At 39.9% G+C, this 27,144-nt stretch overlaps 1 protein-coding gene across 4 annotated transcripts in view; it reads left to right on the forward strand.

The window, feature by feature from the left end:
* ZMYM4 (zinc finger MYM-type containing 4) overlaps positions 1-27,144 on the forward strand; it is a 710,031-nt gene that overhangs the window by 238,870 nt on the left and 444,017 nt on the right. For all 4 annotated transcript variants that reach the window (XM_053707062.1, XM_053707061.1, XM_053707064.1 and 1 more), the window contains one exon: positions 2,211-2,475. In XM_053707062.1, coding sequence (XP_053563037.1) covers positions 2,211-2,475 — 265 coding nt within the window. The remainder of the gene's footprint in view (positions 1-2,210; positions 2,476-27,144) is intronic.

The following is a 27,144-nucleotide window of genomic DNA, read 5'->3' on the forward strand; positions in this document are numbered from 1 at the left end:
TACAAGATAATCACAGAGGTTAAAAGTATATTATTATAACTGTGTTGGTTATGCAAAACTGGGAAATGGGTAATAAAGGGATTATCTATCTTTTAAAACAATAAAAATTCTGGTGTAGACTGTCCCTTTAAGAAGGCTACTGCCGTTTCATTGGCCTCTTGGTTAAAGCTTTTGATTCATAAAGCTTACTTGTAGACGGGTCAGTCTCCTCCAAAACTGATTACTGCCATTTCTACCAGATCAGTTGCTACTTCTTGGGCCTCGGTTGGTCAAATTTGCAAGGCTTTGTCTTCCTTATGTACATTTTTAAAATTCTACCATTTTGATGATATTGCATCTTCTGAAGCAGCTTTTGGTAGGAAGATCCTTCAGGCAGCTGTTTCTGGCCATTAAACTTGCATTTGTATTCTTTGTTTCTGCATTGAAAACCCCCAAAAACAAATAAAAGCACAATTTAATTAAAGAGAAAAAAAATAATCGTCCAATGTATTTGGAATACATATTACACGTGGACTCCACAGCTTGGGTATTAGTTCCCAGGCCTACTAGACCGTCGTCTCTCGCCACCTTTATGTAAGAAAATACAATTAATGCTTACGTGATACATCAATTTATTTCATGGTGATGAGTCCACAAGCCCTCACCCAGTGTTTTCTATCATAGATTGATAAAATATGCACCTCCCTTTTTTTTTTTTAATTGCTTTCATGTTCTTTTCCTACCTTCTCTTCTGGCTTGGCTATACATCAGACTAGTTTCCATTATGGTGGGAGGGGTTTAAAGGACTCTTGGATCTTTTCCTCCTCCTAGTGGCCAGGAGTATAATTCCCAGTAGTAATAGATCATGGACTCTCACCACCATGAAATAAATGAATTTATCAGGTAAGCATAAATTTATATTTTTAGGGTCTGTTTTGTTAACAAGCTATTAGATTGCTGGCTGTGATGCAAATACCAGATTTGATTAAAAAATATGATTTACGTGCTTTTCTCACCTTGTGGGTATCTAGGGTGACGTACAGGAGTCACGTAGAATCGTCACCTTTTCCTGGCTAGATGGTGCAGCCAGTCTTGGCATTTTCAATCTCCTCCTTTCAACTCATAAGTGGTTACATTATCTAGAGTGAAGATTCTGTATATACTGCTTTATTTTATTTGGTTTTCAAACATCACATTCCTTCACAGGACTTGAATTTGGGTTTCTGGGAGGAACAAATTTATCCTTCCGAACATTGTTTATCTCTAGATGAATTTTAAAGCAAGTTGCACTTCTTTAGATCGAAGTGAGACATGAACACTGTATTTACCCAGAATACATTGCTCTTGTGAAAATAAGTATTTTCATAAGTCTATTATATATAAACAATCTGCCTAGTAAATTAATCACTCACGCTAACTTAAGGTGGAGTGTGTATCCCCCCCAACCCCCTCTCCTATTTTCAGACCGGTTCTTTCTCCTCCCCATTTACACTTCTTTTTTCCCCCCTCATTGTTTGTGATTTCTCTGTCTCTTAATATGTCCTAGTTTAAATAGAGAGAACGGAAATCAGACGAATTATATAGTTTTCCCCCTCTATACATTTTAGCATAAACTGTGTATATGCATATTTTAGGGGCCTAAAAGTGTGTTCTTTAAAATGAACAATTTAGGTTTGAGTAATGTATTATTATTATTACAAGAACCATGTACAGTATTTACATAAAGAACTTGGAAATTAATTATAGCCTTTAAAGGGACAGTAAAGTAAAAAATGAAACAAACTGATTGGGTAGAGCATGTCATTTTAAACAACTTGCCAATTTACTTCTATTATCAAATTTGCTTTGTACTCTTGATATTTTTGTTGAAGAGTAAATCTAGATAGTTTGATAGGAGCTTAGGAGTCTGCACTTGTATTAAGAATTTTATGGCAGCAGTTTGCAACTTTGTATAACATTGTTCCAAACACTGCAGCCAAAGATGTGGATGTTCTGAGCTCACCTTGGATTACATTGTAACAAAGAGATAATAGAAGTAAATTGTTCAAAAGGTGAATGATCTATCAATCCAATTAAATTTAATTTAATTTTAGATTTACTGTTCTTTTAATGAGTAAAAAAATTGTGTTAGATGTTGAATATTTTCCTTCATTGAAGATATCTTGGCAAACTAAAAAAATCATGCTCACCCAAGCAGTTACAATGTTATTATCTTGATTTTTTTTTTATAGCCCCCCAGATTTCCACTGGAATGCCGCCGCCCCCCATGAGTTCCCCAGGAAGCAACAAGTCTGTCCCTGCTGTTCCATCAGTCCCTTCCACCTCCGTCCGGGTGTCCTGTTCAGGTTGCAAAAAGGTCCTGCAGAAGGGACAGACTGCGTACCAGAGGAAGGGGTCCACACAACTCTTCTGCTCCACCCTTTGTCTCACTGGCTACACTGTGCCCCCTGCGAGACCATTACCCCCCACCAGGAAGACCTGCTCTGTCTGTGCAAAGTAAATATCAACCCTACCCTGACACATCTTTTGATTTATATCTTAATATTAACTTTTATCAGAAAATGTAAAGCTTGTAGGGCAATATATGAATCCGTGCTTTAAACAATATTTGTTTAATTTGTTGTTTTGCTCTTCGTTATACTAAAATTTCTCTTTTCTTATATTGGAGGAGTCTCCTATGATTAGTTGGTAGCAGAAAGCTTTTTGAATGTAACAGTGTTGCATTCTCTCTTGCATCATATTTGCATTCAATTAAATGGACAAAAAAAACCTGCAATAGGAAAAATGTTATCTTAGTGTAGTGTTTCTTGTTCAGAACTATGTGTTTCAATCTTAATATGAGGAGAGTCCACGGCTTCATTCCTTACTTGTGGGAAATACTGAACTTGGCCACCAGGAGGAGGCAAAGACACCCCAGCCTAAGGCTTAAATACCTCCCCCACTCCTCTCATCCCCCAGTCATTCTTTGCCTTTCGTCACAGGAGGTTGGCAGAGAAGTGTCAGAAGATACAGAGTAGTTCCTTATGGAGGATAGTACTCTTCGAAATGAGACTGGAGTTTTAAGTAGTCTTGTATTAACCTTGTATCTCACAGCGCTCAAACAATAATTCCTAATAGCTCCTAGGTTATAGGGTACCTAGCTAACCCTAAATGTGAGTAGTTACTATATTAGAGGTCCCGGGAGCGCCTAATGAAAGGCCAAGGAAGTTAAAACAAGAAATAGCTGGATAAAAGCCAATAATTAAATGAAATAGTAACTCTATTTGGTTAAAATTAAAAAGTAACTCTATTTATTTCACATAAAGTAGTAAATTTTTTTGTGTGTATATACGACAAATAATAACTAAAAGCAGGGATCCATGTTACAATTGATAAATAATTAAACACAGCATCACAATAACGTCTTATGCGAGACTTAATAAATAAATAAATTAAATAATAATTGGTGATATCCAATTAATTGATGGTGAATAGTAAAAAGAATGTGGTGAATGTCTCTGAATCCTCAATAAATGATTGAATGAAAGTTATAACTCTTCCTGTTTAAAAATTGTTTGTGATAGTTCCAGTGAAAAAAATGTGGTATATCCAAATGGCAAAAACAAAAATTGAAAATTAAAATAGATGACAAAAAATTAAAAAAATTTGCTAAAGGTAAAAACTGAAAAATTAAAAATAAAATATATAAAAAATAACAATGAGTGAAAAAGGGGATAATGTGTAACCCAATTTAAAAAAGAAGAAAATTTGTGTCTATAGTGATCCTCCTTGTGAGTGTGTCCTCTGTTCGTGGATACAAAGTATTATGTGATTTAAGGTGAAAGGATATCCGGTCTGTACCTTGGACTTAATCCCTTAATGAATCCTGTAAAAGAAAATATAACATAGCGCAATAATGCTACACAAGTTTAAACATGGATAAGGAAAATGCTCACCAATTACTGCCAACGCGTTTCGGCCCTGCTTTGGGCCTTTCTCAAGACTATATTTTGGTGTGCTATGGTGGCTCTATTTAAAGCTATTGGTGTCCAATCAATGCTGCTGCTGTTTTGTCGCCAAATTTAAGTAGTCTTGTCAGCCTCTCAGTGAGAGCATTGACGAATGTTCGAGTCTGGAGATGCAGGGAGAGTCTTTCTGTGAATCCATCCAGACTCGTGTTAACAGCTCCTAAGCAATCAGTGTTGATGAGTTTCACTGCCTGCTTCTATCACTCAAGTCCATGTCAGGATGTAGCGATGCTACAAAAGTGAGAGACTGTGTTTGTTCCACGGCATATATTCCGGTAAGATCGTTTCATTTTTTATTTTTTTTATTTGTAAACAAGCTTTATTAAGTCAAATTTTGAAAAGGCAGTACAAGTAATTATTTCAGTACATAGATAGTAATCTACATAGAATCAGCGCTGTTCTTAAATTGTTAAAGCAGATGGCTTTACATTCGGTCTGAGAGGATCGCTAGCTTTGCAATCAAATTAACCATGTCTCTGATAACGTATAGGCAAGTGCCTTGCAAACATTTAATTTCACCTTGTCATTTATATAACCTGTTTTATTTTTTAACATTTTCAACATAATGTTGTATATTACAATCATAAACCTAGAATCCCGTGTCACCTTGTTAGAAAATAAGAATTAAAGGGTCACTGAACCCAAATTTTTTCTTTCGTGATTCAGATAGAGCATGACATTTTAAGCAACTTTCCAATTTACTCCTATTATCAATTTTTTTTTCATTCTCTTGGGTTGTTCTTGCTGATAGGTGGATAAATTGATCCACCAATAAAAAAGTGCTGTCCAGAGGCTGAACCAAAAAAAAAAAAAGCTTAGATGCCTTTTTCAAATAAAGATAGCAAGAGAACAAAGAAAAATTGATAATAGGAGTAAATTAAAAAGTTGCTTAAAATTGCATGCTCTATCTGAATCATGAAGGTAAAAAATTTGGGTTCAGTGTCCCTTTAAGGATTCAGAACTTAAAAGGGGGGGAGGGAGTTTTAAATGGAGGTGTCTCTCCAGGACGCCAACATTTTGTGTGTGCTAATTTGTTTAGTCTTGTAGTAGTGGAATCTTTCTAGAATCAGTAACTCGTCAACCGAGGCGACCCACTCCTCCACTGTAGGGATGGCCCCAACTTCCATTTTCTAGGGATGAGTTTCTGAGCTCCAATAAGCATAATTAGCAGTAGGGCCTGCACATGAAACTTTTATTTTAGGTAATTGAAAGAGGAGAATCGCCTCAGGGGTGTGTGTGGGATGGTAGCTTGTATCTTATTTAAAATGAGGGTTGTTACCTTAAGCCAAAACTCTTTCAGCTTTGGACAAGACCACCAAATATGGAGGAGCGTTCCATGTTCTCCGCAGCCTCTCCAGCAATGGGAAGCACCTGTGTAGCCGTGTCGGTTTTAGATACCATCTACAGGTGAGTTTCAGGTGTATTTCCTGGACTAGGCAGAGACAGATGAGTGTTTCGCCAATTTGAAGGATCTGAACCAGGCGTCTTGATCTGCGTCCCTACCAAGGTCCCTGTTCCAAGCCAGTGTGTATGTAGGTAATTGAATGTCTGGGGGTAGGAGTAACATTTTATATATTAGTGAAATTAAATGCCTCTGGGGTTTAATAGATGCATATAGAAGTTCAAATGCAGTAAGTTCACTAGCAAACTGATCTTTATGTCTATGTGCGTTAGGTAGTGAGATAATTGATTGTATCTCAACCAAGAAGAGAACATGACCCCATACGTCTCTGACATACGCTCTTGTGTATATAGTTTTCCTCCCTCTATTGCAAAATGTAACGAACCGGCTTTAAGGCTGTACGGCTTGCTCATACGTGTTCCCAGCTGAGAGTACGATAGCCTAGGGTTTTCTAGTGGACAGGTGTGTAGAAGTATGTATAATTCTATCCCATTCTCGCAGCACCTCAGCTGTCAGTGGGTATTTATTTAGTGTCTGTGGGCGTAATGGGGGATCCAGGCCAATGTGCCCAGGTTCTTTAGTTGGAGCACTTGCCGGTCTAAGTGCAGATGTTGGTGGTAGGAGACTCTATTATAAGGAAGGTTGATAGGGTAATTTGTCATCCAGACCCTTTACATAGAACAGTTTGCTGTCTTCCAGGGGCTCGTGTTAGGCATATTGTGGAGCGTATTGATAGATTGTTAGAGGGATGCGGGTCTGATCCTGCAGTCATGGTGCATATTGGTACTAATGAAGAAATCAGTGGGAGATGGAGAGTCCTAAAAAATGACTTCAGGGAGTTAGGTAGCAAGCTTAAAGCAAGGACCTCCAAAGTAATATTTTCTGAGATATTACCAGTGCCGTGTGTTAACTCAGTAAGGCAGAAGGAGCTAAGGTCTGTTAATTCATGGCTAAAAACATGGTGTAAAAATGAGGGGTTTGACTTTTTAGAACACTGGGCTGATTTTTCACTAGGGTACAAATTGTACAGTAAGGATGGATTGCACCTGAATGACATTGGTGCAGGTGTGTTGGGGGAAAGGATGGTAGCACGTTTAGAGAACCTTTTAAACTAGGCAAAGGGGGGGAGGGTCAATTAGAACAAAATAGAACAGAGAGATCAGTGTCTGAATATGTCACTCCCTTAATATCTCAAGGAAGGGATGACTTAAGAAATGTCACATTAGAAAGTATAGAGGAAAGTACACCAAGTAGCAGCAGAAAGCACATGAAAATTAAATGTATGACAACAAATGCAAGAAGCATGACAGGTAAAATGGGGGAGCTGACGCTCTTAGTTGCAGAAGAGGACTATGATGTTATCAGTATAACTGAAACTTGGTGGGATGATTCACATGACTGGGCAGTTAACTTAGAGGGGTATACATTATTTAGGAGGGACAGGAATAATAAAAGGGGTGGAGGAATCTGCATGTATATTAAACCTGACCTTAAACCTACAATAAGGGAAGATATTTATGATACAAGTGACAATGTAGAGACCCTGTGGGTTGAAATAAAGAGTGGGGGGAAAAATCCTAAAAAAATATTACTAGGAACATGCTACAAGCCTCCCAACATTAGTGACCCGGAGGAAACTCAACTACTTATCCAAATAGGTAAGGCTGCTAATAACAGTGCTGTAATTATGGGAGATTTTAACTACCCTGATATAAACTGGGCCAATGAAACTAGTAATTCAGCTAAGGGGGATAGATTTTTAAATGTTCTCAGGGATAACTTCTTGTCACAATTAATAGAGGAGCCAACTAGGAGTAAAGCTATATTGGATTTAGTGCTATCAAACAATACAGATATAATATCAAACATAGAAGTTAAAGAACATTTGGGTAACTGATCATAACATGGTCACATTTGAAATCTCTTTTCATATGCAGTTTTTTAAAGGCTTAACTAAGACTTTTAATTTCAAGAAAGCAAAATTCAACGATTTAAGGAAATCATTAAATATAAATTGGGACAATGTATTTTCTAATAAAAATACAGAGGATAAATGGATAATATTTAAAAATTTGTTAAATAAATATACATATCAATACATACCATATGGTTATAAAAATAAAAATAAAAAAACTAAGCCGTTATGGCTAAATAAAAATGTGTTAAAAGAAATTAGGAAAAAACGTAGGGCATTTAAATTATTAAAAGAAAATAGTACAGACTCAGCATACAATATTTATAAGGAATGTAACAAAGCATGCAAAAAAGCAATCAAATTAGCCAAAATTGAAAATGAAAAATTAATTGCCAAGGATTCTAAGTCTAACCCTAAAAGGTTCTTTAAGTACATAAATAGCAAAAAATCTAAGAAGGATAATATAGGTACATTAAAATGTGTGGAGGGTAGCATGATAAATAATGACAGGGAGAAGGCTGAGGTACTAAACCAGTTTTTTTCTTCAGTATACACAAGAGAGGAACCATTGAATGATACTTTGGAACAGAATAGAACATGCCAGTCCATACCACTAACTGGGTTTTGTTTAGAGGATATCAGGAAAAAACTAAAAAATATTAAGGTAAATAAAACTCCAGGCCCAGATGGAATACACCCAAGGGTGTTAAGTGAACTTAGCACTGTTATAGACAAACCTTTACTCTTAATTTTTCAAGACTCATTATCCTCAGGCATGGTACCCCAGGATTGGCGTAAAGCTGATGTGGTGCCACTCTTCAAAAAGGGAAGCAGGGATGATCCAGGAAGCTATAGACCAGTTAGTCTGACATCAATAGTGGGGAAGATATTTGAAGGGATTATAAGGGATTATATTGATGAGCATATTCGTGTAAACAAGATTATGAGTTCTAATCAGCATGGCTTTAGGAGCAATAGATCATGTCAAACTAATCTAATTAGATTCTACGAGGAAGTAAGTAAAAATATAGATAAAGGGGAATCAGTTGATGTGATATACTTAGATTTTGCAAAGGCATTTGATACAGTGCCACATGAGAGATTAATGCACAAAATTAAGGGACTGGGAATAGCTGAAAATGTTAGCTCATGGATAAATAACTGGATAAAAGATAGGAAGCAACGAGTAGCAGTAAATGGATCATACTCAGATTGGACAAAGGTAATCAGTGGCGTCCCCCAGGGATCAGTACTGGCCCTGTTCTTTTTAATATTTTTATAAATGACTTGGAGCAAGGATTAAATAGCGACATCTCTATTTTTGCAGATGATACTAAGTTAAGTAAGGTCATTAGGTCAGAGCAGGATGAACTCTCTTTGCAAAGGGATTTGCTAAAATTAGAACTATGGGCAAGTGAATGGAAAATGAGATTTAATACGGAAAAATGTAAGGTTCTACATTTTGGAAGTAAAAATAAGCAGGCTATATATTTTTTAAATGGGACAAGACTTAGCCAAACACAGGAGGAAAGGGATTTGGGAGTAGTAATAGATAACAAGCTAAAGATGAGTGCACAATGCAGGGCAGCGGCTTCAAAGGCTAATAAGATACTAGCGTGTATTAAAAGAGGCATTGATTCAAGGGAGGAAAGCATAATTCTGTCATTATATAAAGCCCTGGTAAGACCTCACCTTGAGTTTGGAGTGCAGTTCTGGGGACTGATTGCTAAAAAAGATATTGCAGAACTAGAAAAAGTTCAGAGAAGGGCCACAAAGCTAATAAGGGGATTTGAGAAATTAACCTATGAGGAGAGGCTAGCCAAACTGGGTCTGTTCTCTTTAGAAAAAAGGCGCTTGAGAGGTGATATGATTACTTTATATAAATATATTCAAGGCCCATATACAGAGATGGCAGAAGCTCTTTTTATTCCAAGAAAATTGGTTCTGACAAGAGGTCATAATTTAAGGTTGGAGGAAAGGAGATTTAATCTCCTGCAACGGAAACGTTTTTTCACTGTAAGAGCAATAAAATTGTGGAACTCATTACCAAAGGAGGTAGTGAATGCCAATACCATAGATACATTTAAAAATAGTCTGGATAAATTTCTGTATATAAACAAAATTCATGGATATGATTGCTAGTATTAAATGGGTCACATTTTAATGGGGTTATTTAAGCTTAACTGGAGCTTTTTGTAAGTATTTTAGATTTGTATAGGTTGAACTCGATGGACTTCAGTCTTTTTTTCAACCTTATCTACTATGTTACTATGTATGTTACATGCTTTATTAGTGGTATTATGAGACCATTCTACTAGTCTTTGTAGGAGAATTGCTCTCCTGTACTTTGCCAGTTTGGGAAAACCCAACCCCCCTCTATCGCACGGCAGGTACATAGTTTTCTTGGGGACACGGGGCTTTGTGTCTGACCAGACAAACTGTTCCTATGTTTTTTGTATGTGCAGTAAGAAATCCTTTGGGATAGGGATCGGTAGTGCCTGGAAAACATACAATATACGTGGGAAGACGTTCATTTTGATTACCCCGATCTTTCCTAACCACGATAGGGGTTTATTTTTCCACGACGAGAGGTCTCTCACTATTTCCTCTTTTAATTTCAAGTAATTGCTTTTATATAGATCCGAAGGGTTCTGAGTTAAAGAGATCCCCAGGTATTTTAACCTGTTATGTCTCTCGCAGGTAATCCACCTGGTCTTGGGGGCAGTAATGTTTAGCAGTTTCGACTTCATGATGTTAAGGTGAAAGTTAGAGAGGGCCCCGTATTCGGTTACATCTGCAAGAAGCTCAGGGATAGAGGTTTCTATGTTTGTAAGAGTGTATAAAATGTCATCTACGCTTGTTTGTATTCTACTTCTTTTATTTTTTTTTATACCAGTTACATTAGGGTTATTCCTGACTTTTTGGGCAAGGGCTTCAATAGAGAGTGCGAACAATAGCGGGGACAGTGGGCAACACTGCCTAGTACCGTTAGCGATGTTAAAGGCGTTCGAAAGGGTGCCATTCACCCTAACACGTGCGCTTGCATTAGAGTAATGTGAAAATGTCATATTGATTAACAAATTACCGAAATTCATACTTTTCATGACCTGACGTGGCCTCCCTACCAGGAACAAAACCCACCTGATCCATTGAGATGAGCTCTGGGAGATATTTATTTAGGCTTTGGGAGAGGATTTGGAGAGAATCTTAATGTCTGTGATGCTCTGAAGGCTTGGCCCCTTCTGGGTTCGACCCAGTTTATCAGATTCCAATTGGACAACATAACCTCGGTGGCTTACAACTGGGAAGCAGATTTTCTCAGCAGACAATCCTTTCATCCGTGGGAATGGTGTCTCCATCCTGAAGTGTTTGCGGAAATATGCAGCATATGGGGGATACCAGAGATAGATTTAATGGCGTCTCGTCTCATTACCTAGCTACCCAGATATGGGTCGAGGTCCAGGGATCCTCAGGCGGAGCTAATAGATGCATTTGCCGTGCCTTGGAAGTTCAGACTAATTTACCTTTTCCCGCCGTTACCACTCCTTCCTCATGTAGTGGCCGCATCAAGCAGGAGCAGGCGTCAGTGATACTTATTGCTCCATCGTGGCCGCAAAGGTTCTGGTTCGCGGATCTAGTGGGGATGTCATCTTCTCCTCCATGGAGGTTACCTTGTCGCAGGGATCTGCTGGAACAAGGTCCTTTTGTTCATCAAAATCTAGATTCTCTTAGGCTGACTGCATGGAGATTGAACGCGTAGTCCTAGCCAAGAGAGATTGTTCTGAGAGAGTTATTGATACTTTCATTCAAGCCCATAAGCCAGTTACTCGTCGACTCTATCATAAGGTGTGGAGGACCTACTTATTCTGGTGTGAAGAGCGTGGATTTCCCTGGCATGAAGTCAGGGTTTCCAGGATTCTCTTTTCTCCAGGATGACCTGGAGAAGGGCCTTTCGGCTAGCTCTCTTAAGGGACAGATTTCGGCCCTATCTGTTTTACTGCACAAGAGGCTTGCTGAGCTTCCAGACGTCCAGTCTTTTGTTCAGGCTCTGTCTAGAATCAGACCTTTGTTTTCGACCTAGCGCTCCTCCTTGGAGTTTAAATCTTGTTCTTAAGGTTTTGCAGAGGGCTCCATTTGAGCCTATGCATGACTTTGACATTAAATTATTATCTTGGAGGGTTCTCTTTTTACTAGCTATTGCCTCGGCTTGCCAAGTATTTGAGATGGCTGCCTTGCAATGTGACCCCCCTTACATAGTATTCCATTCGGATAAGGCTTCGTACTGGGTTAGGTTTTCTTCCTAAGGTTGTTTCTGATCGCAACATCAATCAGGAGATTGTTGTTCTTTCCTTGTATCCTAGCCCTTCTTCTTCGAAGGAACGGTTACTTCATAATTTGGATATGGTTCGGGCCTTGAAGTTCTATCTTCAAGCCACTAAGGAGTTAAGACAGACTTCTTCTTTGTTGTATATTCTGGGAAGCGCAAGGGGCAGAAAGCCTCGTCCACTTACTTTTCTTTTTGGTTGAGGAGCATTATTTGCTTAGGTTATGAAACAGCAGGACATAAGCCTCCTCAGAGGATTAAGGCTCACTCTACTTGGGCAGTGGCTTCCTCCTGGGCCTTCAAGAATGAGGCATCTATGGAGCAGATTTGTAAGGCGGCTACCTGGTCCTCCTTACATACCTTTTCATAATTTTACAAATTTGACGTTTTTGCTTCAGGTGAAACATCTTTTGGGAGAGAGGTTTTGCAGGCTGTGGTGCCCTCCGAATAGGGTTCGCCTCTCTTTACCCTTCCGTTTCGTTCAGTGTCCTCTCTAGCTTGGTTATATGTTTCCCACATGTAAGGAATGAAGCTGTGGACTCTCCTCTGTTAAGCATAATTTATGTTTTCCATATTAATATGAGTAGAGTCCACGGCCCCCGCACGTTTTCTCGTTGGGCAGATCAAATTTTTTTTGTTCTTCTGGCACCATTTATACCCTGATATTTCTCCTACTGTTCCTTGTTCTATAGCTTGGGTATTGTTTTCCCAAAAGTAATGAATGCAGCTGTGGACTCTTTCCATTTATGAAGAAAATCTTAAATTATGCTTACCTGATAATTTTTATTTTCTTCAGATTGAAAGAGTCCACAGCTCCCCACCTTTTTTTTTTTATTTTTTTTTTATTTTTTTTATGTGAGGCGTCTATTTTTCTGGCACCTTTTCATCCTGATATTTCTTCTACTGTTCCTTGTTCCTCAACAGAATGACTGGGGGATGAGGGGAGTGGGGGAGGTATTTAAGCATTTGGCTGGGGTGTCTGCCTCCTCCTGGTGGCCAGGTTCAGTATTTCCCACAAGTAATGAATGCAGCTGTGGACTCTCCTCATACAGATGGAAAGGAAATTATCTGGTAAGCATAATTTCTGTTTTTAACTATGCATTTAACCCCTGTGCAGGGTTTAACGTATGTTCTGCACTGAGAATACACAGCACTGGCTGTGTTTAGTTCAGGATTGTTAGTGCATTGCTGCTGCAGAGCTCCCTTTGAATGGGTTTAACACCTAGGTATAGGCAATCCGTAGACCAATAAGAACATTTTCTAACTAATTAGAATATTTTCTTATTGCAGTTGTATGTCCCTTCAAAGTATTAAACATGGTGTTTTTTTTTTTTGTTTTTTTGCATGTTTTGTATAATAAAAAATACAAACTTACACCATATTCGAAAGCAGAACTTGACCTGGAATAAAATTTTTCTTATGGCAGGAAGTTTACCTGTGTGATTTGATCATGTGCCGACAAGCTGAATGTCCACTGCATTATTAGTTATCATTGTTACACCACAGAAGCATGAAAACAGTACCTAAGCAAGAAAATGAAAAAATATGTATATAATACATTTGATGTCAGCTGAAAAATATCTATGTAGACAATCAAAATTATGTTCAAGTATATATACTCTTCAAGAAACATATGTGGCAGTATCTCGTGACGCTTTCTTCTCCTTTTCCTTTCACAAATGGAGTTATCACTTATTAATACTTTCCAACCATGAAGATGGTATGGAGAGGAAGAAGCCACACCCTCTTTACATGCATAAAAGGGATCTGACTCACCAGTAACCTATTTCTAGTTCTCAACTGTTAAAGGACCAGTGAATACAGTAAAGTTGCATAATCAACAAATGCATGATAATAAGAAAATGCAATAGCACTTAGTCTGTACTTTAAATGAATAGTACGTATATCCTCTGTATTCTTGTACATGCTAAGTAGGGGCTGGTGACTAAAAAAGTGTAAATTATAAAAAAGACTATGCATTTTGTTCATGGAACCAAATTGGAAAGTTGTTTAAAATTGCATACTTTATCTGAATCATAAAAGTTTTAGTTTTGACTTGAGTGTCCCTTTAAGAAATAGACAGAGGCTATATCTACCTGGGCTGCTGAAAAATTTTCTGTTGTGAGGTTGGTCCATCTTCCCTGTGTGGTGACATATCCAAAGGTAAGGGGCATGAACAGCGTGGGACACTTTTTTTAACTTCCGAACCAGTTTGTCAGCATCTGTGCTAAAACTTTACCTGCAAAGAAAGAAGAGCTTAAATGACTAAATCCTCTCATGCTCTTATGCACCTTACCAGTTTGCAAATATTTGTGACTGAGACTGAAGATTTTCTTTTAGATGGAGAACACAGATGCTTCAGCCAGAGCCCAGGATCTGCAGCCTTCAGTATGCCAGCAGATGTCTTTTATCTGGCTCTGTGGATGCTCTTCCTATTTTTTTTTATTTTATTCTGATCTGATTCTTTATTTTTCTTTGTTTTCTGGCTTACAGCCCCAAGCCCAGGTAATGGTCTTTTTTTTTTTTTAAAGAAATGTGTGCAGTGTAAGAAGCCTGCATGGGAAGATAAAAATCTGTGTCTTACGTGTATTGGGCAAATATTTGGAAGAAACTTTGTGATTAAATCTGTTTATAGAGAGCATAATGTTTTATCTTTGCAAGTTTTTAAAGAGAAGAAGCAAGTAGCAGTGTTTTTGGTATTACATTCAGCTTCTATAGTCCCATGTCTTTCAAAAAATTTCCACTCCACAAATTTTACTGTGGGCTTTTTCTGGTCAGGAAAAGGGATGGCTTCTGGAGGCGTGTGCTCGACCTCAGTTATATGGACCAGTACATTAAACCTTTCAAAAAGGTAACTTTTTAGAGTCCATAAACTTAAAAGATGAAAATGTTCAGCCCCATATGCATTTGAAGTTTTGCAGTGGTCTAATGCAATTTTCAATTTCTGGCTTTGCTTCTTGGGATTTCTACAGCTTTGTGGACGTTCAGGAACATGCTGCTTTTTCTTATTGCAGAAATACATAAGTAAAGGATGATACTGGTGTTTTACTTAGATGACATACTCTTAGAGGTTGCAGCAAGTTGTCACCTATAGTTGTCAGATAACATAAATACCTAACTGCATGATAGTGAATAATGTTAATCAGACTCAACCATTCACTTAGTCAAATGGGCTTGATGGTGAAATAGACTGTTTCTGCTGTTCTTTCACAAAAATTGCAAGGGAAGTCTTCTATATCCAAGAAAATTGTAGTAAATCCTAGTAAAATTACATGCTTTAGTTCACTAGTCACACAGCGACTGGCACTGCTGATTGGATAATGTAATTTTAACGAATTAGAGCATGTCATTTTTTTTTTCTTTTTAAACTTTAATGGCCGTTAAGCGAGTCCAAGGTGCTTTCAACAGTGTGCCAGCAACACAGAAGTATATTTTTGCCATTAGCCAGAAGTTTCCAGAAGTTGACATGATGGCAAGCAGTCACAGTCATCAAGTCAGTCATTTCTTCAGCCATTTTCCATCACCTCAAGGGAATCAATATGTTCTCTCAATGACGAGATTTAAATTTGGAATATTTATTATCTGCAGTTCTGCCAGCAAATCTTCTGGAGATTAATAAAGTCTTTAGGGCTTGCACACCTTCTGTCATGGAGTATCTTACATCAGACATCAAGTTGGAACAAAAAGTTCCAGCAGCTCTTGGAGAAGTAGCTCCAGTTTTACAATGGGCACAGAGAAGATTTCTTTCCTAAGATATGGGAATATCACTCCTGGCCAGCAGGAGAAGGCAAAGAGCACCACACCAAAAGCTGTTAAGTGTCACTTCCCTTCCCACAATCCCCAGTCATTCTCTTTGCCTCTGTCAATGAAGGAGGTGAAGTTTTGGTGTCTGAAGAAAATTGGATTTCTTTTCGCTACCAGCAAGATTTTTATTTTATTTTTATAAATAAGCTTTATTAAGTAAATATGCTGTACAAAATACAGAATGAGCTCAGGTACGTACATATACAAAGAAATCATTATATAAGACATGGATAGATCTTCAAATGAGAATCAAATACTGGAGACATTCTTAAGGATCAGTCCACTCCTACTTGTTGATGATGTTACTAGTCTGCATCCGTTATTTTGTGTGAGTTGAGCAAAGTAGGTACCAGAATGGACATTCTCGATGCCCTACAAGTTTCTACGGATACAGTACTTCAGCAGTTGTGTATTGTTCCTAGCATGAGCAAGTTAAAGCTTGTCAATTTTCGTAACAATAATTAACTTGTGTTCTTGTTATTTACATATGTATGACAAGCAAGATTTTTTTAGCTGTACTCAACGTCAATCTCTGCAGTAGAGTAGTGGTGGCTTTAGAGCAGTTAGTAATTTGTGAGGTGGTCCTTGCTTTGTTTTCCTAACATATTTGCGGCCCATGGTATAGAAAGCCAGAGTAGGTTTACTCTGTTCTTTCTTTTTCTACAGGTCTCTTTAAGAAGTATGTGTCTTTTTACGCCTTGTAAGCTATCCTCCTGCCGGACGGCTAGACTGCAGGTAAGTGCTTTTGTCTTCTAGGTTTGGAGACATGCACTAAGAAGAGTTTATTGCAGTTTTTTATTGGGACTTTTATAAATCCTTTGGGAAGGATTTTATTTCTCAGTGGCAGGCACTTATTATATGTGAGACGTGGGGTTTATTCCTTATGTTGTGGGAATTATCCTCTGACGCTGTTTTTTTTTGTTAAAGGGACATATTACTCATATGCTAAGTCACTTGAAACTGATGCAGTATAACTGTAAAAAGCTAACAGGAAAAAGCTAACAGGAAAATATTACCTGAGCATCTCTATGTAAAAAAGGAAAATATTTTACCTCACAATCTCCTCAGCTCAGCAGAGTAAGTTCTGTGTAAAAAGTTATATTCAGCTGCTGCTCAGCTGCAGGTAAAAAAAAAAAAAATATGAACAGCAGCCAATTAGCATCAGCAGTGCTGAGGTCATGAACTCTTTTACTGTGATCTCATGAGATTTCACTTAACTCTCATGAGATTTCATTGTAAACTTCCTTACACTGAATAGGGAAATAAGATGAGAGTGCACGTAAGATTGCTCCTTCCGCTGTCCCAGGACAGACATACTGATTTGTTGCTTAGAAGTCCTTTACAATGGGATGTGGCTACTGAGAAACTTTTGAGGTAAAATATCTTTTTTTTCCATTGAGATTTTCAGGTGATATTTTCTAGTCAGCTTTTTACAGCTATACTGCATTACTTTCAAGTGTTTAAACATTTAGGTATTATGGTCCTTTTAAGTTCTTTAAGTTCTCAGTAGTTTTTATTCTCTGAACTACCGTTATGCATGATCCCACTGTAGTAGAGTGGTAGGTACACTGTTAGGGGAAGGGAAGAACCAGAACTCACTGGGTGAGTTTTCATTCATGTAATTGGCAAGAGTCCATGAGCTAGTGAGGTATGGGATATACATTCCTACCAGGAGGGGGCAACGTTTCTCAAACCTCAAATGCCTATAAATACACCCTCCACCACACCCACAAATCAGTTTTACAAACTTTGCCTCCTATGGAGGTGGTGAAGTAAGTTTGTGCTTGATTTTTTTGATTTATTCTATGATAAGCGCTTATAAGCATTCTGAAGGCCAATTCCTCTCAAAGTACAGTGTTTGTCAGAGGGATATGAAGAGAGTATCGCCTATTGATTTTATGTTTTTTCTCATGGGAAATCTTTTCAAGGGTTCTCTGTTATTGGTCATAGGGATTCATCTCCTACCTCCCTTTTCAGATCGACGATTTACTCTTATATACCATTACCTCTGCTGATAGTTTTTAGTACTGGTTTGGCTATCTGCTATATATGGATGGGCGTCTTTCGGTAAGTATGTATCATTATTTTAAGACACTCTCAGCTATGGTTTGGCGCTTTATGTATTAATATAAAGTTTAAAATATATGTATTTCCTCTTAAGGGCATGACGAGTCCACGGATTATCTTCCTTACTTATGGGATATTCACCTCCTGGTCTGCAGGAGGCGGCAAAGAGCACCTACAGCAAAGCTGTTAAATAGCTTCTCCCTTCCCTCCCAATCCAGTCATTCTCTTTGCCTGCGTTAGTGATAGATAGCAAAGTGAGGTGTTAGAAAAGATTCTTCAATCAAGAGTTTTTTATTTTCAGAGTAGTGCCAGTGAGTGCTGCTTTGCTCCAGGGTGTAGCCTAGACCTGATCAGTCTCTGTAGTAGAGCATTTGGTGGCTTTAAAGCGATAGGAACTGGTGGGACATAATTCTCACTGCGCCTCCTATGTTATTGCGCTGCCATAATTCTGACACGCCTAAGGAACAGTGAACTCAGGCTGATCAGTCTCCACAAGTCTCTGAGAGGCAGAAGACCTCTTACACCAGATGGGTTGGCCTGCTGTCGGTCAGCATATAAGGTAAGTGCTAACTTTTTTTCTCTTGCTGGAGACTCAGAATAAAAGTCAGCACTTTCTATCTATGTGGGCATAATCTGACTGGGGTACTTTCAGAAGAGTTTATGCTGGGACAACACACCCTCTAGGTTAGAGAGTATATTTAGACAGCTTTATTTACAGGCAAGGGCTGAGGAGAATAAAGGGATAACTTTTATTTTGCACATGATGTTTTTGGTGGTGTTTAAACGGTTAACTTATTTTGGCTCCATTTTGCAATTGCAATTATGCCCATGAGTGGCGGGGCTTCGTCTCCCGCTCTGTTTCCTGCTTCAGTGTGCAGTCCTTCAGCTCCGGAGCAGAAGTTCTTCCATTTTTTCTGCAACCACATGGATTTGTCAATTAGGCAGTCAGTTGCAGAATTGAGTGTGGCAGAGTTCCAGATCGTTTCTTCAGAGCTCCGGTTTGTCAGTGGGGCAGGTAGGCACCTCAGCAGAGCTGCTGAGGTGTACAGGTGTTTTTATAAGTTTTGCAATACAAATCTTCCATTTTTTTGGGCTGCTATTGTATTTGAGCAGAACAAATTGTTACCGGTTTATTTCTTAAAGGCACAGTACCGTTTTTTTGGCAAAGGGGTTTTTTGCATTCAAAACTCTCTCCCATAAATTACATAGATTCTGTTAGAGTCTAAGGCTTATTTTCATTAGTTGTAGCCCTACAAAATTATTTTATACAAGTAATATTAAAAAAAAAAACTTATTATTTGTGTTTTGATTTCTGTTATGGAGTTAGACATGGAAGTCATGCAATCTAACAACTGTTCTATGTGCTTGAGTGCCAATGTTGAACCACCAGTCCTTTTCTGTCCCTCGTGTGTTGAGAGGGCTCTAAGTTACAAAGATAAGATTTTACATGTGCAAAACCTTTCTATGGCGGGTACTTCCCAGGAGTCTCTTGATGAGTCTCGCAGTATGCCGCATCTTTCTCCTCAAATCTCCCAAGATTTAATGCCCGTGCAAGCAGCGTCCTGTACTGTTACCCCTTTGCAGACCTTATCGGAGGTCTCCTTAAAGGATCTAGCTACCCTGATGTCATCTACAATTTCTGATGCTTTGTCAGCTCAATGTTACAGGGTAAGCGTAAAAGGAGCGATACTAATGGGATCAGTGAAGTCTCTGATGCATTAGTGGCGATCGCTGATGTACCCTCCCAGAGAGCTGGGCTAGAGGGTATGGAGATGTTATCAGAAGGTGAAATTTCTGAGTCAGATACCGCCCCTTTAACTGATTCTGAGGTGGTATCATTCAGATTTAAATTAGAACACCTCCGTCTGTTGCTCAGGGAGGTTTTAGTCACTCTAGATGATTGTGACTCCTCAGTAGTCGTGGCCCCTGAGAAGCTGGGTAAACTTGACAGATATTTTGAAGTTCCTTCTTTCTCAGATGTTTTTCCAGTTCCTAGAAGAACTTTGGAGATTATTGCTAAGGAATAGGACAAACCAGGCATTCCTTTTTCTCCGTCCCCTATTTTTAAGATGATGTTTCCTATAGCGGATGCTATTAAGGAAGATTGGCAGACGATTTGGCAGACGATTCCCAAGGTGGAGGGGGCAATCTCCACTCTAGCCAATCGTACTACTATTCCTATAGAGGATAGTTGTGCTTTCAAAGATCCTATGGATAAGAAAATAGAGGGGTTACTTAAAAAGATTTACGTACACCAGGGCCTACTTTTACAATCGGCCGCATGCATTGCCACAATGACTAGTGCCGCTGCTTACTGGTTTGATGCTCTATCTGAATCTTCAGATCAGAGACTCCATTGGAGGAGGTCCAGGATAGGATCAAGGCCTTGAAATTGGCCAATTCCTTTATTACAGATGCCTCCTTCCAGATTACCCAGTTAGCTGCTAAAAGTTTGAGTTTTTCCATATTAGCCTGCAGAGCTTTGTGGCTAAAGCCCTGGTCTGCGGACGTTTCTTCTAAGTCCAAGCTTCTAGATATTCCATATAAGGGAAAGACTGTTTGGACCAGGTTTGAAGGAACTTATTTCTGACATTACTGGAGGTAAGGTAAGGGTCATCTCCTTCCCCAGGATAAGAAGAACAGACAAAAGGGGCGACAAAACCATTTTCGTTCCTTCAGAAACTTCAAAAGAATTTCCTTGTCAACTTCCTTTAGGCAGGAGGGTGCCTATTCCCAATCAAAGCCCTCTGGGAGACCCTTTCAATTGGCAAAAGGCAAACAAGCTAAGAAACCTGCTGCTGAATCCAAGTCAGCATGAAGGACGGGCCCCCGATCCATGTCTGGACCTGGTAGGGGGCAGACTGTCCTTATTCGCTCAAGGCTGGATGCGGGACGTTCAGGATTCCTGGGTGATAGAAATAGTCTCACAGGGATACAAACTAGAGTTCAAGACCTTTCCCCCTCGGGGAAGATTTCTTCTTTCAAGGTTATCTGCAAACCAGATAAAGAATGAGGCATTCTTACATTGTGTAAAAGACCTCTTTTCCATGGGAGTAATCACTCCAGTTCCTGCCCAGGAACACGGGCAGGGGTTTTATTCAAATCTGTTTGTGGTTCCCAAGAAGGATTTGATTCAGGAGGGTCAATTCATGACCACCGTAGACCTAAAGGATGCGTACCTTCATGTTCCTATACATAAGGACCATCACAAATTCCTGAGATTTGCTTATCTGGACAAGCACTTTCAATTTGTCGCCCTTCCATTAGGTCTGGCCATGGCTCCCAGGATTTTCACAAAGGTCCTGGGGTCACTTTTAGTGGTGCTGAGACCGCAGGGTATTGCAGGGGTGCCGTATCTGGACGACATTCTGATCCAGGCTCCGTTTTGCATCCTGGACTCATACGGAGATAGTAATAACCTTCCTAAAATCTCATGGTTGGAATATAAATCTGGAAAAGAGTTCTCTTGTTCCAAGCACGAGGGTTACCTTTCTAGGTACCCAGATAGATTCCATCCTGATGAAGATTTTTCTGACAGAGGTCAGGAAATCAAAGATTATAGAGACCTGTCAAGTCCTTTGGTCAACTCCCCGACCATCCGTAGCTCTGTGTATGGAGGTAACCGGTCTGATGGTGGCAGCAATGGACATCATCCCGTTTGCGAGGTTCCATCTCAGACCTTTGCAGTTGAACATGCTCAGGCAGTGGAATGGAGATTATGCAGACTTGTCCCCTCTCATAACTCTAGATCAGGAGACAAGGGTTTCTCTTCTATGGTGGATGTCTCGGGATCAGCTCTCTCAGGGAACCTGTTTTCGCAGGCCATCCTGGGTGATTATGACAACAGACGCCAGCCTGATGGGCTGGGGAGCGGTCTGGGGTCCCAGGAGGGTGCAGGGAACTTGGTCTCAAGCAGAGTCTGCGCTCCCTATCAACATTCTAGAATTGAGAGCGATTTTCAATTCCCTTCTGGCCTGGCCACAGTTGGCCTTGGCCCGGTTCATAATATTCCAATCGTACAATATAACAACAGTGGCTCACATCAATCATGAGGGAGGAACAATGAGTTACTTAGCGATGAGGGAGGTAGCCAAGATAATTCGGTGGGCGGAGACCCACTCGTGTTTTCTGTCTGCGACCCACATCCCAGGGGTGGACAATTGGGAGGCAGATTTTCTAAGCAGACAGACTTTCCATCCGGGCGAGTGGGAACTTCATCCGGAGGTATTTGCCAGTCTGGTCCTCAAATGGGTTCTACCGGAAATAGATCTAATGGCGTCTCTCCAGAATGCCAAGCTGCCAAGATACGGATCAAGATCCAGAGGTCCTCAAGCGGAAGTGATAGATGCTCTGGAAGTTCCTTGGTCTTTCAGTCTTGCATACCTGTTTCCACCATTTGCCCTCCTTCCGCGGGTCATCGCGAGAATCAGACAGGAGAGAGCTCCGGTGATTCTTATAGCTCCTGCGTGGCCTTGCAGGATTTGGTATGTGGATCTGGTAGAAATGTCATCTCTACCACCTTGGATTCAACTTCCGTTGAGGAAGGATCTTCTCATTCAAGGTCCCTTCATCCGAACTTAGCTTCTCTGCAGCTGACTGCATGGAGATTGAACGCTTGATTTTATCCAAGGGAGGTTTCTCCGATGTGGTTGTTGAGACCTTAGTTCAGGCTCGCAAACCAGTGACTAGGAAGATTTACCATAAAATCTGGCATAAATATTTCCATTGGTGTGGATCTAGAGGTTACTCGTGGAGTAAAGTTTAGATTCCCAGAATTTTGTCCTTTCTCCAGGAAGGATTGGAGAAGGGCTTAGCGGCCAGCTATTTAAAGTGTCAGATTTCGGCCTTGTCGGTTCTATTACACAGTCGTCTGGCTGATATTCCAGACGTTCAATCTTTTTGTCAGGCTTTGGTCAGGATCAGACCTGTTTTTAAGCCTATTGCTCCCCTCGTGGAGTCTTAATCTGGTTCTTTCTGTCTTACAGGGGGCTCCTTTTGAGCCTATGCATTCCATAGATATTAAGTTATTATCTTGGAAGGTTTTATTTCTTGTTGCTATTTCTTCTGCCCGTAGAGTATCTGAACTCTCTGCTTACAGTGTTCTGCTCCTTATCTTATCTTCCATGCAGATAAGGTAGTTTTACGCAGTAGACTAGGTTTTCTTCCTAAGGTTGTTTCTGATCGTAACATTAATCAGGAAATTGTTGTACCTTCTTTGTGTCCTAATCCTTCTAAGAAGGCACGTCTTTTGCACAACTTAGATGTGGTCTGTGCATTAAAGTTCTTTTTACAGGCAACTAAGGACTTTCGTCAGTCCTCTTCGCTGTTTGTTGTTTTCTCAGGAAAACGCAAAGGTCAGAAAGCTACGGCTTCTTCTTTGTCTTTGTTTAGATATCCTGTCTTGTCCCTCCCATATCATCTGTGTCCTCTAAGCTTGGGTATTGTATCCCATAAGTAAGGAAGATGATCCGTGGACTCGTCATGTCCTTAATTACCTGATAAATTTATTTCCTCTTGGACATGACAAGTCCACGGCCCACCCTGTCTCTTAGACAGGATGTTTTATTTTTTCTAAACTTCAGACACCTCTGCACCTTTAGCTTTTCCTTTCTCTTCCTAACTTCGGTCGAATGACTGGATTGGGAGGGAAGGGAGGAGCTATTTAACAGCTTTGCTGTAGGTGCTCTTTGCCGCCTCCTGCAGACCAGGAGGAGAATATCCCATAAGTAAGGAAGATGATCCGTGGACTCGTCACGTCATGTCCCAAAGGAAATAAATTTATCAGGTAAGCATACATTTTCTTTTTACTTATATTTGCCATGAATCAGGTCTATGTATATTTTCCTTTGCAGTTTTAGTATAGGAATCATGTTTGGAAAGTTTATTTAAACATTTTTTCTTACCTGGGGGTTCAGTCTTTTTCTAATTTGACTTGTTTTTCAATTTTTTCGCGGGCAAATCTAGGCTCGCAAGGACGCAAAATGCTGTTTTTTTATAGCATCATTCTTGGCATAAAATTTGCCTTTTGATGGCGCAAATTTCGTAAATTCCTGCATCTTTGACGCTAGTTGATTTGGTGCGAAATCAAATTTATGAAGCGAGTTGTCATTTTCTGGTGTTGGTTTTGCGCCAAACATTTTTAAACTTCCTTTTGCATAATGTGTCATTCTTGGCACCAAAATTTTGTTATTTTACCCCTCTCCCTCTATTGCTCACTGTTTTCATGAATTTTTAAAGCTTTTATGCCTGCTTTTTTATTTTATTTGAAAATAAAAAAAAATACTTTCTTTGTTTTTCTATCTACTGAAACTGTTACATTGTGGAAATTGAATATTTTGCCTAATGATATTTTTCTTTTTTGTTTGTTTCTCTTGTTAAGTGTATTCAGTCCACGGGTCATCCATTACTTATGGGATTATATCTCCTTCCCAACAGGAAGTTGCAAGAGGATCACCCAAGCAGAGCTGCTATATAGCTCCTCCCCTCACATGTCATATCCAGTCATTCTCTTGCAACTCAACTAGATAGGTCGTTGTGAGAGGTCTGTGGTGTTTTTTATACTTAGTTTATTTCTTCAATCAAAAGTTTGTTATTTTAAATGGCACTGGAGTGTGCTGTTTGTTCTCAGGCAGTATTTAGAAGAAGAATCTGCCTGGGTTTTCTATGATCTTAGCAAAAGTAACTAAGATCCACTGGCTGTTCTCGCACATTCTGAGGAGTGGGGTAACTTTCAGAAAGGGAATAGCATGCGGGGAATCCTGCAAACAAGGTATGTGCAGTAAATTATTTTTCTAAGGAATGGAATTGACTAAGAAAATACTGCTGATACCGATGTAATATAAGTACAGCCTTAAATGCAGCAGCGACTGGTATCAGGCTGATGAATGTATGTACAATAAGTAATTTTCTAAGGAATGGAATTTGACTAAGAAAATACTGTTAATACTGAATATTGTATAAGCCTTAACTGCAGTAGAAGCGACTGGTAGCAGGCTTATTAATAACACTACCTAACTTTTAAAGTGTATGTTTAAAACGTTTACTGGCATGTTATTCGTTTTTTGTGAGGTACTTTGGTGATAAATCTTTTGGGGCATGATTTTCCACATGGCTGCTGTTTATTTCTACATAGATTAGCTGAGGTTTCCCACTGCTGTAATAGGAGTGGGAGGAGCCTATTTTAGCGCTTTTTTGCGCAGTAAAAATTCAGTTTCAGTCTTCCTGCTTCTTCCTCCTTGATCCAGGACGTCTCTAGAGAGCTCAGGGGTCTTCAAAAGTCATTTTGAGGGAGGTAATCAGTCACAGCAGACCTGTGACAGTGTGTTTGACTGTGATAAAAACGTTAATTGTTAAATTGATTATCCGTTTTTGGGTATTAAGGGGTTAATCATCCATTTGCTAGTGGGTGCAATACTTTGCTAACTTAATACATTTACTGTGAAAATTTGGTTGCTATAACTGATTTGGTTCATTATTTCAACTGTGACGTTTTTTTGTGCTTCTTAAAGGCGCAGTAGCGTTTTTTTATATTGCTTGTAAATTTATTTGAAAGGATTTTCCAAGCTTGCTAGTCTCATTGCGAGTCTGTTTAAACATGTCTGACACAGATGAATCTGTTTGTTCACTGTTTGAAGGCCAATGTGGAGCCCCACAGAAATATGTGTACTAAATGTATTGATGTCACTTTGAATAAAAGTCAATCTATATCTGTAAAGAAATTATCACCAGACAACGAGGGGGAAGTTATGCCGACTAACTCTCCTCACGTGTCGGTACCTTCGCATCCCGCTCAGGAGGCGTGTGATATTGTGGCGCCAAGTGCATCATAGAGGCCCATACAAATCACTTTGCAAGACATGGCTGCTGTTATGACAGAGGTATTATCTAAATTGCCTGAATTAAGAGGCAAGCGCGATAGCTCTGGGTTAAGGACAGAGCGCGCTGATGATGTGAGAGCCATGTCTGATACTGCGTCACAATTTGCAGAACATGAGGACGGAGAGCTTCATTCTGTGGGTGACGGATCTGATCCAGGGAGACCGGATTCAGAGATTTCTAATTTTAAATTTAAGCTTGAGAACCTCCGCGTATTGCTAGGGGAGGTATTAGCGGCTCTGAATGATTGTAACACGATTGCAATTCCAGAGAAAGTATGTAGGTTGGATAGATACTTTGCGGTACCGGTGTGTACTGACGTTTTTCCTATACCTAAAAGGCTTACAGAAATTATTAGCAAGGAGTGGGATAGACCCGGTGTGCCCTTTTCCCCACCTCCGATATTTAGAAAAATGTTCCCAATAGACGCCACCACACGAGACTTATGGCAGACGGTCCCTAAGGTGGAGGGAGCAGTTTCTACTTTAGCCAAATGTACCACTATCCCGGTGGAGGATAGTTGTGCTTTTTCGGATCCAATGGATAAAAAATTAGAAGGTTACCTTAAGAAAATGTTTGTTCAACAAGGTTTTATCTTACAGCCCCTTGCATGCATTGCGCCTGTCACTGCTGCTGCGGCATTCTGGTTTGAGTCTCTGGAAGAGGCCATTCGCACAGCTCCATTGGATGAGATTATGGCCAAGCTTAAAGCACTTAAGCTAGCTAATGCATTTGTTTCTGATGCCGTTGTACATTTAACCAAACTAACGGCTAAGAACTCCGGATTCGCCATCCAGGCGCGCAGAGCGCTATGGCTTAAATCCTGGTCAGCTGACGTGACTTCTAAATCTAAATTGCTTAATATTCCTTTCAAAGGGCAGACCTTATTCGGGCCCGGCAGGAGCAGCATCAACTTCCTCCGCTCCAAAACAGGAAGGACCTGTTGCTCGTTACAGACAGGGCTGGAAAACTAAGCAGCCCTGGAACAAGGGCAAGCAGGCCAGAAAGCCTACTTCTGCCCCTAAGACAGCATGAAGAGAGGGCCCCCTATCCGGAAACGGATCTAGTGGGGGGCAGACTATCTCTCTTCGCCCAGGCCTGGGCAAGAGATGTCCAGGATCCCTGGGCGTTGGAGATCATATCTCAGGGATATCTTCTGGACTTCAAAGCATCTCCTCCACAAGGGAGATTTCATCTTTCAAGGTTATCAGCAAACCAAATAAAGAAAGAGGCATTTCTACGCTGTGTGCAAGACCTCTTAGTAATGGGGGTGATCCACCCAGTTCCGCGGACGGAACAAGGGCAAGGGTTTTACTCAAATCTGTTTGTGGTTCCCAAGAAAGAGGGAACCTTCAGGCCAATCTTGGACCTAAAAATCCTTAACAAATTCCTAAGAGTTCCATCATTCAAAATGGAAACTATTCGAACCATCCTACCCATGACCCAAGAGGGTCAATACATGACCACGGTAGACTTAAAGGATGCCTACCTTCATATACCGATTCACAAAGATCATTATCGGTACCTAAGATTTGCCTTTCTAGACAGGCATTACCAGTTTGTAGCTCTTCCCTTCGGATTGGCTACGGCCCCGAGAATCTTTACAAAGGTTCTGGGCTCACTTCTGGCGGTTCTAAGACCACGAGGCATAGCGGTGGCTCCGTATCTAGACGACTTCCTGATACAGGCGTCAAGCTTTCAAATGGCCAAGTTTCATACAGAGATAGTTCTGGCATTTCTGAGGTCGCATGGGTGGAAAGTGAACGTGGAA

Source organism: Bombina bombina, chromosome 3, assembly GCF_027579735.1.
Source record: "Bombina bombina isolate aBomBom1 chromosome 3, aBomBom1.pri, whole genome shotgun sequence".
Classification (NCBI taxonomy): Eukaryota; Metazoa; Chordata; class Amphibia; order Anura; family Bombinatoridae; genus Bombina; species Bombina bombina.